Source organism: Sus scrofa, chromosome 14 (genome assembly GCF_000003025.6).
Source record: "Sus scrofa isolate TJ Tabasco breed Duroc chromosome 14, Sscrofa11.1, whole genome shotgun sequence".
Taxonomy (NCBI): domain Eukaryota; kingdom Metazoa; phylum Chordata; class Mammalia; order Artiodactyla; family Suidae; genus Sus; species Sus scrofa.
The window spans coordinates 79,344,479-79,357,763 of NC_010456.5; the positions used below are offsets into that span (position 1 = coordinate 79,344,479).

The 13,285-nt window shown below is 41.8% G+C and overlaps 1 protein-coding gene across 44 annotated transcripts in view; it reads right to left on the minus strand.

The window, feature by feature from the left end:
* KCNMA1 (potassium calcium-activated channel subfamily M alpha 1) overlaps positions 904–13,285 on the minus strand; it is a 760,956-nt gene continuing 748,574 nt past the window's right edge. For 11 of the 44 annotated variants that reach the window (XM_021072164.1, XM_021072161.1, XM_021072152.1 and 8 more), the window contains one exon: positions 904–8,679. In XM_021072164.1, the coding sequence (XP_020927823.1) occupies positions 8,658–8,679 (22 nt within the window). In that variant the 3' untranslated portion in view covers positions 904–8,657. Of the gene's footprint in view, positions 8,683–13,285 lie in introns of all 44 variants that reach the window. The other 33 variants (XM_021072146.1, XM_021072135.1, XM_021072167.1 and 30 more) reach the window with 8 other exon arrangements.

The window sequence follows — 13,285 nt, forward strand, 5'->3', positions numbered from 1 at the left end:
AACTAGGATCATGATGTTCCTCAAGTTTGTAACCTCAGCATCCAGGAGATGAATGTGAACATAGTAGCTATTTGGTAAACATGTGGCGGATGAGCAAATAAATTAAATGCCAATCACTGTACACACTACATGCATATAACTTGGGTGCTTTTTCTCCACATTTCAGCTCCTTTCCTTCCTCCAGGCTAACCAGCCTTAACTTTGGGTGTCGAGCCTCCCTAAAAGTGTTTGAACTCAAGAATCCAAACATGATTTAATTCATGGCCCTGAAACCACAGCACTAATTTTTAAGTGTTACTGTTTCTTTTTTTTTTTTCTTTTGCCTCAAGGTGAAGTTTCACCTCGTGCTTGCTCTGTGGGAATGAGTGAGCATGGGCCAGGATGAGTCAAAACTTCTGAAAATTGCCCTGGGTCTTGATAAGCTAACTGTAAGAAAAAAGAACATTGCTTTGCTGTGCAGATGGCAGGAAAGAGAAACTAGCTTGGGTGCAGGAGGTTGAAGAGACAAACAGTCTTGCTTTCTGGGGACTATCCTAAGGCTATGTGTGTGTGTCTTTAGTGACCTGCATGCTGGAGGTTTCTGAAGCATGTGGGCCCTCTGGCCTTGGGGTGACCCTTGGGGGATTCCCAGACACCTCATCTAATGACAGCAGCCCTCTGCCTCCCCCACCACCCACTGAAGTCTTGGGCTGGCACCTGCTGATAGTCTCCTGAGAGATGAAGGGCTCTGTTTGCCCTCAGGGCTAGAAAGGCAATGGAAGTGCAAGCCCAAGACTCCTATCAGTCTACGACTTTGCCGTCACCAGAGATCCACAGCAGCCTGAGGGGCACTCAGGGACTCTACACCCCCACCCCCACCCCCGGCACATGTGGGGGCTACAGAGACACGAGGAGCACTCGCTGTTTTAGAACACAAATACATAAATTTTTAATCTGCGAAAAATACAAAATGAAACCATGTACAAGTTATGTACAAACCCTTTTTACAAGACAAGAGAGTTATCACTGGTTGTTACAGATGACAGAGTTGAGTAGATCATTTCAAAGCACCAGCATTTAGTCTCTCCTCCAATCCGGTTAGGTCATAGTTATTAATCATAATCATAATGCCAACAATCAAACATTTGAAAGACAGATGAATAAGCCACGCTCTTTTTCCTTAATGAACCCATAGGCTGACCTCTGTGTGAGCATGCTTTTTTTTTCTTTGTCCCCTGAAGAAATGTTGAGTGCAGGTTTTGGTGTTAAGTGGGGGAAGATTTCTTTTCAGCATCTAAGTGGTGGGATGGGGGCCAGAAGTTTTAGGCAGGATGTAACCATGCCACCTGGGAATGGAACATTTTTTAATTAGGATTTCCAGGCAGACCTTGGTTTATGTTTGAAAAGTTGCAGTTCTAGTCGATTGTGTGTCAGGCTGTACTCAGCGGAAGGAAGGGAGGGGAAGGAGCGGAGCAGGCCCCTCTAGGGCAGTGGGGGCTCTGGTTTAGTGTGGGAGTGGGGCTCTGTCACCCTTGTTGTCAGGGCTTCCCTCCCTGCTGGCTGCTTTCTCACACTGACCCTGAGTCCCACGTGAGGGACGCTCTGGTCTGCCCTGGCAGACGTGCAGCAATGCTGTGTGTACATTTCCATCTAAGATTCTGAACAGCGGGGCCAGGCATGCTGCCTAAGGCAGGCACACTGGAAAGCTCTTGTGTCACTTCCATCCCTGTTCTGCTGAATAGCAAGGTGGAGGCAAAGAAACACAGAAGTTCTCAAGGGAAGAAAACAGAGCAAAGGAAGCCTTTTTAAATTTAAAATCTACCTAGAGGAAGTTCCTGTGTGATGCAGCGGGCTAAGGATCTGGCAGCCAAAAATAAATAAATACATAAATAAATAAATAAATAAATAAATAAAATCTACCTAGAAATTAAGGTTGTTTTTCACGGAGCCAAGCAACCCTCTCTCCTCATGCTACCGTCCAGAAAAGCCACCAAAGCAAAGTGGTTAATGCACTTGTTTTTAAGAATGCTGAAACCAAAGCTGCCAGTGCGGACGTAAGGAACAATGGAGTGACAGGAACAGGGAGGTTCAAGACGCACCTCAAAGTCCCTTTCTTTTGAGCTTTTCTCCAGGAAGAGTTCAAGTGACCTAGACTTTCTGTCCCACCTCCACCGCCCGCGGCATCCAGAGTAACACAGAACGACCAACCAACTGCCCACAGAGCCAGGCTCCTGATGGGCTCTGGGGATAAAGACAAACAAGCTGAGTCCCTACCTTCTTTGGGAGAGTCCTTTTACTTCTGAACCACCATCTGCAAGACCCTTCATTTCCAACCTCAAGAGAGAATCCATCCTCTCTTTTGTAAAACTTCCCTCTCTGGTTCCCATTTTCCTGTTTCTGGAGTACCCTAGATCTCCTTTCCCAGGAGGATCTACTTATTTTGTTGCTTTGAGTCCTTAAAAACACATTTGTAACTCCAAAGCTCTTTGGCCTTCAAAAAACCGTCCACACCTATCCTTCCCCCTTCACAGAACTCACCATACCCCCACTGTTCACCTACCTCTGTGAGTCTGACTTCCAAATCCTCAGGGCTTGCTACAGTCCTCTCCACAGCTCCACTCTCCCAACTCCTTTTGCCCAGAAGGCCTTCTCTTATGGATAGCCCTCAGCTTATTCCACTTTGAATAAATTCAATAGTTCTCAGCTGCCTGCATTCTCTGGTAGCTGCCCACATTCTTTCCTATTCCTCCATAGGATTCTCCCCTTGAGGTCCAGATTAAGTGTTCCTATCACAAAGAACATTTTCCAGAACCACAGCCATTGCCCCATCACCCAGCCCACAAACCAGCCCCTACAACTCCAACTAAGTAAGCTTCACCTACTCTTAGGACCTATAAGAGTTCTTTGAGCAAAGTAGGTGCTTCACAGGCTGAGTTTTTGACTTGGAGTGTGCACCCTTGAGAACTCCATGCTCTTGAAGAAAATGTTCAGCTCTCCTAATGACCTCCAGGAAGAAGTTACATCCCCAAACTTTCAACCTGAAAATGCATAGATATCGGTGTTTATCACTCTGTTTAAAAACATCTAATGACTTTCTATGACTTTCTAAATCAAGCCTCAACCTTTTAGCTTGACCCTTAAGACAATTTACTTTGCAGCTCCTTCTCTGAGGTTTCATCTTAGTTTCCCTCTGCTCCTCTACATGCACTTGTCACCATAAACACAGTGGTCTACATATTGAAATTACATTCCTAGCAATAGTCATGGCCCATGAAGCCTCCTTTCCCTGGAAAACCCTCACACTCCACATTTCTCCAGTCGTTTATGTCATAGAAATACTGCCAAAGCCCATCAAGCATTATTCCTCTACATTCTTCCCAGTCCATTAGAATCCAACGCAATGCCTTTTTCCTTTCAACCCAAAGCACTAACCCTTGACATTATGTTCACGCCCCTGGCTGACAGCACTTGAAAATGCTGTTTAATCCTTTATTTGTGTTCTTTCTTGTTAGCATCTTGATATATGTCCAGAGTTTGGCTTATCTTTAGATGTAGAAGTCTATGGCCCATCTTTATGCTAAAAACCAAGGCCAAAAGGAAAGGTTGGTACAGATGGTCTAACACACAGTTTCTTCCTGAGTCTAACCATGTGGAGCTGTGATATTATGGCATCTTCAACTGTTGCAGGGCTAAAGGACTGCTGCCTTTGGGCACAGAGGCTCCTTTCTCTCTGTACATGTTCCAAGCAAGATATGGCAAGTCAGGCTGTGGAGTTCCTTGGGAGATGAAATTATGGATAAAAGTATTCTCTGAATGGTCTTATGGCAATTTTGAAAATATTCATAACTGACATTGCATGGTCAACAAACAAACAGAACAGGTTTTACTTAACTGATAGAGCTACACTAGAACAAACTAGAAGTAGTTTCTAATTACTACTCTCTCATAAATAAATCCAAAGGGCCACTGACTTCCTCAAATAATCAAGGGATTTAAATGTTGAATAATCTCCACCACATAGGAAAAAATGTCCTTGGGGAATAAGAGGTTAGTAGAGGAGGGACAGAAAGGTAATTTCCCAGGTAAATTATACGTGAATTCTCAGTTCCTTTTGCTCTTTAAAGAGCATGAATCAAGAGATAATTAGTGAAGGTCCTTTCAAAAGCCACAATAGTTGGTGATTTTACCACCATTCTAAAAGCTGCATATAGGAACAGAATAGATAACAGACAATAGAGACAGAATAGAAAGGGGACAGATTCCTCACTGGAACTCCATGTCCAATTTGAATGGATTTCTTCATCTTCTATAAGTAAGATGACTCATGTCCCAGTCAATTAGTTTGACATTCTTATTTTTTTCTTTCTACTTCCTTTCTTCTTTTTGTCCCTTCCTTCTTTTTTACTGAGATTCTCTTTGACAAAGAAAAATGACTGATCAGTGTTAGACAAATGAATGTGAGTAGCAAAGAAAGAGTTGGTGTACTAATGAAAGAAAAAAATCGGAGTTCCCACTGCTGCACAATGGGATTGGCAGCTTCTCTGCGGCACTAGGATGCAGGTTCAGTCCCCAGTCCTGCACACAATGGCTTAAGGATCCAGCATGCAACATGAGTCACAACTGAAGCTCCAATCTGATCACTGGCCCAAGAACTCCGCATGACTCGGAGCAGCCAAAAAAGAAAAAGAAAAAGAAAAAAGAAAAAAAAATCAAATAAAGAGAAGACAGGAAATGAAGTGAGAATGAAGACTGGTAACTTCCTACAGATCTACATGTGGAAGTAGGAATGAGGAAAACTGCAGGAATCCAGGGACTGGGAACATCTAACCATATATTAGAATTAGGAGATACAGGTTAGAGATAAAGGGATGGATGGACATTGAGCCTGGAACCAATTAAAAAAAAAAGGGGGGGAAAAAAGCAGGCAGGGATGAGACTGAAAAGAAAACCCTAGGAACACACTGAAAAATCTGATTAACACGATTCAGGTGCATTTGAATTTTGAAATTTGCATTCTGAACTCAAGGAGACTCCAAAATGTAAAACAGAGGCGTGAATTGAACTACCCTGTGCCCAGAGCATAAAAAGCACTAACGTCAGGAGTACTGCTTGGCTGATGCTGCAAGGAGGACCATTATTCTAACACAGGACAAGATTGTCTCCAGGGGCTTGGCGTGTTTCAATGTTCCCACTTTTAACTTAGATCACGTCCTCTTGGATCTGAGGGGGACCTTATAGTCATCTAGATGAATCACTTTCATTTACAGATGAGGTCATTGCGCAGAGTTTAAAGAACATTTTCAAAGCTAGTTATTTGCATGTGTGGCTTGTGAACCCTCATATTAAGCCATAAGTAGGAAAGTTGGATTCTCACTTTTTGACATGAAACTATCCCCAGTGTTCTTGTGTTTTCTTCATTTTCCCCCTTCCCAACCCTAACCAAACTGTTCTAATTCCCTGTTTATTTTGAGTCCTCCATTAAATGCTGTACAAAATACATCATAAGATGTCTCAGTCTTTGGAAGGAAAGAGCTTCTGGATGCTCTCTAACGTTCCTTAGTCATAATCACTTTTATTTAAAGTATCTTATATTGGTTCAAGGGGATATTTTAAAATATATAATTGCTCAGATAACAGCAAAAGTTTTCCTAATGAGAAATATAATGGTGATGCTTTTCTGAGGACGTTATTTCTGCTTTTTAAATGGTCTGTTGGTGAGTCTGATTCCCAAAGCATCCAAAAGTTATGAATTTAGGAAAATGGATTTTCTGGAATCCTAAATTGGGATGCGACATCAGAGCCTATAACAGGGACTGTACCAATGATTACCAATGATAACGTCATTGGTCTGTGCTGAATGCAGCCAGAAAGAAGTGGCTGTCAGAATAGGGTGAAGGGAAGATTCCCCCAGGATCGGAGAGGTCAACAAATAGAAACAAATCAGGAAGCTCTTGCTTTCTCTTAAGCCCTTATATCATCTCACGATCCTGTTTCTCTTTTCATTTCACTTTCCATTTACCAGGTACCAGTTTTTGCCAAAAGAGCTACCAAACAGTCATTTTATATACTTCCTTTAAAAAATGCCTGATTTTATTTTCTAGCCAGCCCCAAACAATTCATTATTACAAAGGCAAAACAGCATGACTTTGCTCTACCTTACAAGAAAATGAATTCCTGGCAAATGGTTGGAGATTTTGTTTGTTTGTTTTATATTGTTTTACTTTGTATTGAGGTGAGCCCTTTGCTATAGGAGACTATCTTAACCATTTTTTTTAAGTTTAAATTAAAATATTAGCCATAATGGGCATGGGGTTTGTACTTCTGTTTCCAGTCTGCCTTGGTGTGGAGAGATGGGGCAGAGAGGGCAGCAGGCATGAGGAATTGTGGCCTAATGTCTTCTAATGGAAAAGCATTTAGGTGGGGGCCACCCCTGCCTGCCAGAGGAGACCAAATAGTATGACAAATTCAGAAATGGTTACCAAGTTATCGGGAATCCACCAGGGTTCATGAAGGAAAGAAGAGCGTGGATGGATGTATTAAGAATGTACTAAGGTGACCCAATGCAAAATCATCATGTAGAAGAAGGCCTAGCTTTCAGGAAAGCTGTATAATCTTAGCAAGGGATTCGCGCCACCACAAACCCACTGCACTTCTGTTGGAAACCAAGAAATGTTTATAAGCCTGAATATAGACTGCTGACGTTATCTGAGTCTGCTGAATAGACTAGTGATTGGTTATAAGTAGTTTTTCAACAATCCGATTGGACGTACATTATATTCACAATACTTTTATAGAACTAATTCTACAGAATGTGACGACAGGGTAACCACGGTCTGACAAGTCACTTCAGGACAGCACCTACAAGGTGGAAACACGACTATATTGGCTCTGCAAGGACTGGGCAGAGGTGGTAGCTCACTTTGCCTATGTTGGTAATTGGAGTACTTGGTGGACATATGTTTTCATGGTGATTTCATTGCTTGGCTCTGATCTGATTTGCACTAACATACTAGGTACCACAGGGTCATGGCCTAATGGAATAGATAGCATGGGACTTTGGGGGACATTTTGGTTAGTTTAGTTTCTTCAAGTGTCCACAGTTTACATTTTTGAGAAAAAAAAAAAACACTGTCACATCCATGCTTCTCCAGAGACCCTGATGATTCTATCAAAAATTGATAATTTTGAAGTTGAAAGTCATTTGGAACGGAACAGTTGCTGGGAAGACATTACACTGAGCATGCAAGCAACAGCAGAGCTTGGAGACACCGGGATTGTGTAGGATGGCTAGAAAAATCTTTTTGACCACAGTTTGAAGTGACCAATACATTTGATTTCATTGCTGGTAATTTTCAAAGGCCTTTTCTAACAGTCAGTATTAAGAGCAGTCATTACTGTCCTTTTCTGATTATTTTTTTATGTTGCTGTGTATTTTGTCCCAGCAACTAAAGGAAAGCCTGCAAAATTAAGATCTGGGCTAAAATCGTTTCCTCGATCATGGAAGTTTTCTGGCTTTTACACAAAAACTCAGTGAATAGAATGAATATGTTATCATATCCTATCAGCAATTAAAACTATTCATTGGTGTTTACAAACTTGCAGGTTAACAGCCCTAGGCTTGGGGAGTGGGTCTGGTCGACATCAGACCTTTCCAAAGTTGAAATGACTTGTTTGGTTGGTTTGGAGATAGGAAGTGAGAAGCATAGCAGCATGTAGGAATCCCCACCATCGGAACAACAAACAGAAATGTCTTGTGTATATCTGGTCCTCAACTTCCATGTTTCAGGCACGCTCACATTTCTGGTATTGTTAGTTGGCAGGGTAAACCTGATCTGGCATTTGTAGAAAAGCTGCAAGAAGGTCTTCCCTTTAAATATATGAACAAAGGGATGAGAAATACAGGATAAAAACTAAAACCACAAAAATATGACTTTCAACTGTGAAAATAAATACATTTCCATTTATTAAGAGCTGGTGTCAATGCAGCCAAAATACACACCCATCCAGGAAATTCACCTGCCCCCTTTTGTCTTCTTTTTTTTTAATTTATTAAAATACATGTTTACATTATTGGACCATTTTAAAATTGCTTAAATAATCCATTTCCCTTGATTACGATTAACTGTGGTGGTGACCATCATTCTCCTCAAAGAAAAAGAGAGAAAGAAGATAAATATGCATTAAGGAGTCTGGCCACTTACTCATTTTGATTTTGCATTGTTAGATATAGGGAAGATATTTGACAATGAAAAAAAAAAAAGAAAAAATATATTTTCTTTCTAATAAATAAAAATAATTTAAAATGCTAGAGGCTATACATGACTATTTTAGTATGTTCATTTATAAATGAAATCATTTTCTTTTCCAAAATACATGGAAGCAATATTCAAGGCAGACAAAAAGAAAGATCTGTCTACTTTATTTTTCTTGCAATTCTTGCTTCGCCTAACGTTTCCACCAGTGATTCAGCATGTAAGAGGAAGAAAAGTCACATCACCATTTATGAAGTTTGTCAGGCTTTAAAAAAATAGTCCTGGTCTCCTGGGAGTCAACATTCATCTTCAACTTCTCTGATTGGTGGAATCAAGCTGCTTGTGGATTTATATTGGTTGATCTGGTTAGCCATGTGGGTACTCATGGGCTTGATTTGAATGTTTCTGGGATAGGCATTATCCGGTTCATCTGTAAACCATTTCTTTTCTGCTAAGGGCAAAATGGATAGAGAACAAGAAGGAGAAATGAAAAGCTTGATTAGTCCTAAGGTAAAGACTTTGGAAAGTTCATTGAAAAATGCAAAAAAGGTAATCGAGAGAAGCTGACAGTGAATAATTGCTAAGAGAGTCACAGCAGTGTAAGGAGAACCCCAGAACCTGAAACATACCTCTACTGCCTATAGCAAGTGATGAACCAATGGGCTATGGGGACTTGGAGGCACCAGGGGTAGACTTCATAGAGTAAAGAGGAGTTGAAAGGTAAACTCTGGCAGTGTTCTCTGGGGTTCCTTTGGTGGACTGAAAAGCTTTGGTGGTGAGAAGATGACAGATAAAACAAATGCTAGGTCTGGGCATTGCACCGAAAGATTTGTGCATCCACTGATTTGAGTGGAAACTGAGGGATATTGTACTTGCTGCAGACTGGGTGATCTAGAATCTTATGCTGGCTCTCCTCCTCCCAGCCTTTACTGGGCTTTGTGTGTACAAGCATACTTAAAGGTATATCTCAACTCTACCACTTGTCTCTTTCCTTTGCAGCGTGTTTTGGGGATCTTATAGTAACCCCGCAGATCTTTGTTGGCCAGTGAGAGTGAAAAATCAGAATAGCAACTGATGGTGTAGGAGGATTTTGAGATGGCTTTTATTTCAAGAAAGAAAACTCTGCCTTGGTATAAAGTTATGAAAAGAATTTCTGGTGGCACTATCTTGACTGACTCCAATAACCCCAGCTGTCAGCAAGGGAGCTTGATGGAGTCTTGGCATTTCATTTCCACCCTAAATCCAGAGATGGCAGAGAGAGCATGCTGAGTCAGAGGTGAGGATGGAAATGGCCTAGCATCCTCTTAGCAGTTTAGTGCTATTTTGCAAGACCCTGCCATCATCCCCGCCTCTTTCTAGGACTGGAATTTTCTGGGAAGTCAGCCATGTGGATAGATACAAAGGAGCTGGGCAAACAGCTCATTCTAACTTGAGAATCATATGCCTCATTTTAGTGGCTTAGGAAAAGCAAAGAGAAAAGAGAAAAGTTACCCACTCATAGGGACAATAGCTTCTCCAGCCCCTTTTTCTGCCTCTCAGAATACTTCATAACTGCATTGCCAGTGGTCCTGGATTGATATGCTTACAAAAATCGCTCGCCTGGCTTGATCTTGAGAGAGGACCTTGTGTGTGTGCGTGTGTGTGTGTCCTTGTTTGGCTAATGACTTATAAATCCAACATCTATGATTAGCTCATGACCATTCCACTTATCTCTCCTTGGTCCATGCTACCTCTTGCTGTGTCCAGCGCCCTGAGCCCCCAGTGTAGACACTTGAATTGGAGCTGGGATCAGCCTTGGTGAAAGCTCACTCACTACCCTTTGTTCAACAGCTCGGTTTACCCCCCAGGAAACTTCCTGCCTCTTGGATCAATCTCCCACCCCCTCTTTCCTGCACGGGCTCTCTCACCTATTATAATTAAGTTCACTTTGATTTGAACAGATTGGACGATAGGAATTCATAATGCTACATCCTCACAGTGAAGCTAACTGATTAAGTGCTTTAAATTATTCCCCCTGACAGAATGATAAAGTTACAATCTGTTCTGAGATGATCTACAGCTTGCCAGACTCCTACAGCTTCTTTCTACATTCATTTATCTTTTTGTCAAGCAGAGTTTTTTTTTTTTTTTCCTAAGCTTCAATTCCATAGATCTTTTAAAGTCATCAGCACATCTGAATTATTAATGAGGCTTTAGAGGCAAGGTTCCTGATGGGCTGGTTAAAAAAGGTTGTATAGAAATCCGGGACTGTGTACACATCAAAATAATTTCAGCTCCATTTAAAAAACCATTTAGTTCAAGTGTGACATAGATGAACCATTATGCATTTGTGGAAACCAATTTTTTTGTGATCTACGATTAAACTAACCTTTCAGAGAAGAGTAAAGTGTGATGGTTATCATGTTTTAAAAGCATTGCCAGGCCGCTGAAACAATTTCAAACTACGACTTTTTCCAGTGGTTTATGCGGAAAGATGATTTCCAGAAGAGCTGAACCCAGTGTCTGTGGTGTTTGCCTGAGCCGCCCTTGGTTTTGGCGGTGTCATTCTGTGGACTGGTTTTGCAAAGGAATTTAGAGCTGGGTCGGACATGCTAGGTTGGAAGGGAGAGTGAACTCTGCTGATGGAAACGAGTAGGTCTTTTGCGTGAAAGACCTAAGACAGCTGCAATTTGCTGAAATTTTTACAACTGCTACAGAGAATAATTGTTCAGAATTTAGTCTTTACAGTTCAATTCAAAGTTGGCATTTTGACCTTTCACAGCAGAGAGAATATCAATTTCTTTCTTCTGTCTGTAAGAAAGAAAGCATTATTCCCCCATTTAAGCTTCCTTCTGTCTTTCCTCTTAAATTTCTTGCCATAAAAATAATCAAAGCAGAGTCATCCCTGTGTTTTGGCCATTCTCTGTGTTTTAATACAATACACGAAGGTGTCGTATTGAAGTGTATCCTGGTGGTAGGTTGAGGTTTTTCGCCATGCCTGAGAAACAGGCTTTTTAATTCAGGTGACTTGTAAGATATAAATATATGTGTTGTTGGAGACTTGGTTAGATAGGATGATGGAGGAATGGAAAAATATGAGTGCTCTGAGCATTTTACTAAAATATCTGGGGAAATGGTATTTTATGAAGCATTTCTCCAAGGGAGCTTCAGAAAAACCTTGCTTTAATGATTGCCAGTCATTCTGCTCCAGTAAAGAGAGTTTTGATATGACAATGACACTGTTTTTCTGAATCTTAACTTCCAAAGAAGGAACTGCACCGCTGGGTGCCTATAGAATTGGCCATTACTAAGAATCCTCAGGGAAGGAATTCACATGAGTGCTGAGGTGGCCCAGGGTCAGTCCAAATCCCTGAATTGGTCTTGCTCCCTGCCTCCTTGCAGGAGCCAGGAAGATTTCTGTAGGCTTTATTTTCATCCCTGGGATGAGTCAGACAGTGGATCTGGTTTTGAGGGTCTCCTCACTGCCAAAGGGGAAAAAAAATCCATTTGTTAATAAGCTTCTCAAAGATGGCACAGTGTCATCACTGTGAGTAATGTGTGATGTGCCCAAAGTTGGGGAAGGAGCGGCATTTCACAGTCTGTGGCAAGTGGGCTAGTAGAACAAGATAAAACTCAGAAGTTAACTGCAGAGAGATGCTGGTAAAAGAAGTGACACTGTCATTGGGAGGTGTCCCCTATCAAGACCAGCCATGCTCTGAGCTGTCAACTGCAACCAGAGATGTCATAGGGCAGAAATTAAGGCCAAAGGGATCTGGCTCTCTTACATCCTAGTTGCATGGTCCTGACCGGGTTGTTACATAATTTATGTTAGCTCCAGTTTCTCTTCTATGAAATGGAGCTAACAACAGCCCCCTACTGTTTTTTGGATGAAAGGGGCTGGTGCCCATGAAGCATTACCCACATGGTAAGTCAATGTGACCTGTTAAGACTATTACTATTATTAGTAATAGCATGGGGCATTAGCATAGTAGCAAAATTCACAGACCTTAGTTTTAAAGTCTTTCCTGCCCAGGTGACTCTGAAGAAACCTGTCCCTTGGCTGCATCTTTCCAATGGAAATACTAACAGAATCTACATTTGAGGTAATCCTGAGATTGGAATGAGTTAATACATGTAAAGTGCTTAGAAGAGGGTCTGGCTTACAGTAAACACCAGGTGTGTGTTAGCTTTTAGTATAAGGTCAGCATTAATATCAGTCCTCTCAGTACTAAAGGATGGCATAAAGATATAGGTGATGTTGCAAATAACTCTGGGGGTGGAGAACCGAGTGCTGGTCAGAAGAAGGAGAATTGTGGCAGCAGAGATGATATATAAGAGTTGGATTGGGTAGACGTCCTTAGGAAGGCGAGGAGAGGAAGGGGGGCACCCTATAGTGGTAGTTGTGTCTCTGAAATATTGGCTTTCATTTAATAGGTGCCCTACCCTACCTGCAAGCCATCTGTGTCTTCCATTGCTATTTTCATCACTGGCATTCAAGGGTCTAGAGTAAGGGTCAAGACTTCCTCCAGCTATGAGAAATCCCAGAGGAGTGGGCTATGGTGGGGAAAGCTTCAAGACCTGGGCTAACATATCTACGTGGGTACCCAGAAACAGATCAACAGGCTGCACTGTGAAAACAGTCTCTTTGCTGGCTCTGGGCATTGTCAGTGCTGTGGGATTTAGCCTTTTCACTTAACTACTCATAGAAGAGAGCATGAAAGAGAAGAGGATGATACAGCACAGGAACTTGGAATAATTGGGCCTTTTCTTGCTGGACCACACGCTGAGGTTTAGAAAGAGCTTAAAAGTGAAGGGGTCCATCTGGATAGAGAGAACAGTTGAGAACAGTAAGACCTAACATAGAGCTCATGCCTTCAAAGGCAATGCTGTGTGGTCTCACATCTCACACTTCTGAGAGCTAGTCTGGCCTTCGCCTTCTGCCCGGAAAAGTCCAAGGCCCCAGTGGACCTCACCAAGCATACTGCCTCCATTCCTCTCCTATGAAATATGGCTATTTCATAGGACTGAAAATGCTTTCTACCAGAACCAGGGAAGTTTTTATTTCTAAAAACTGT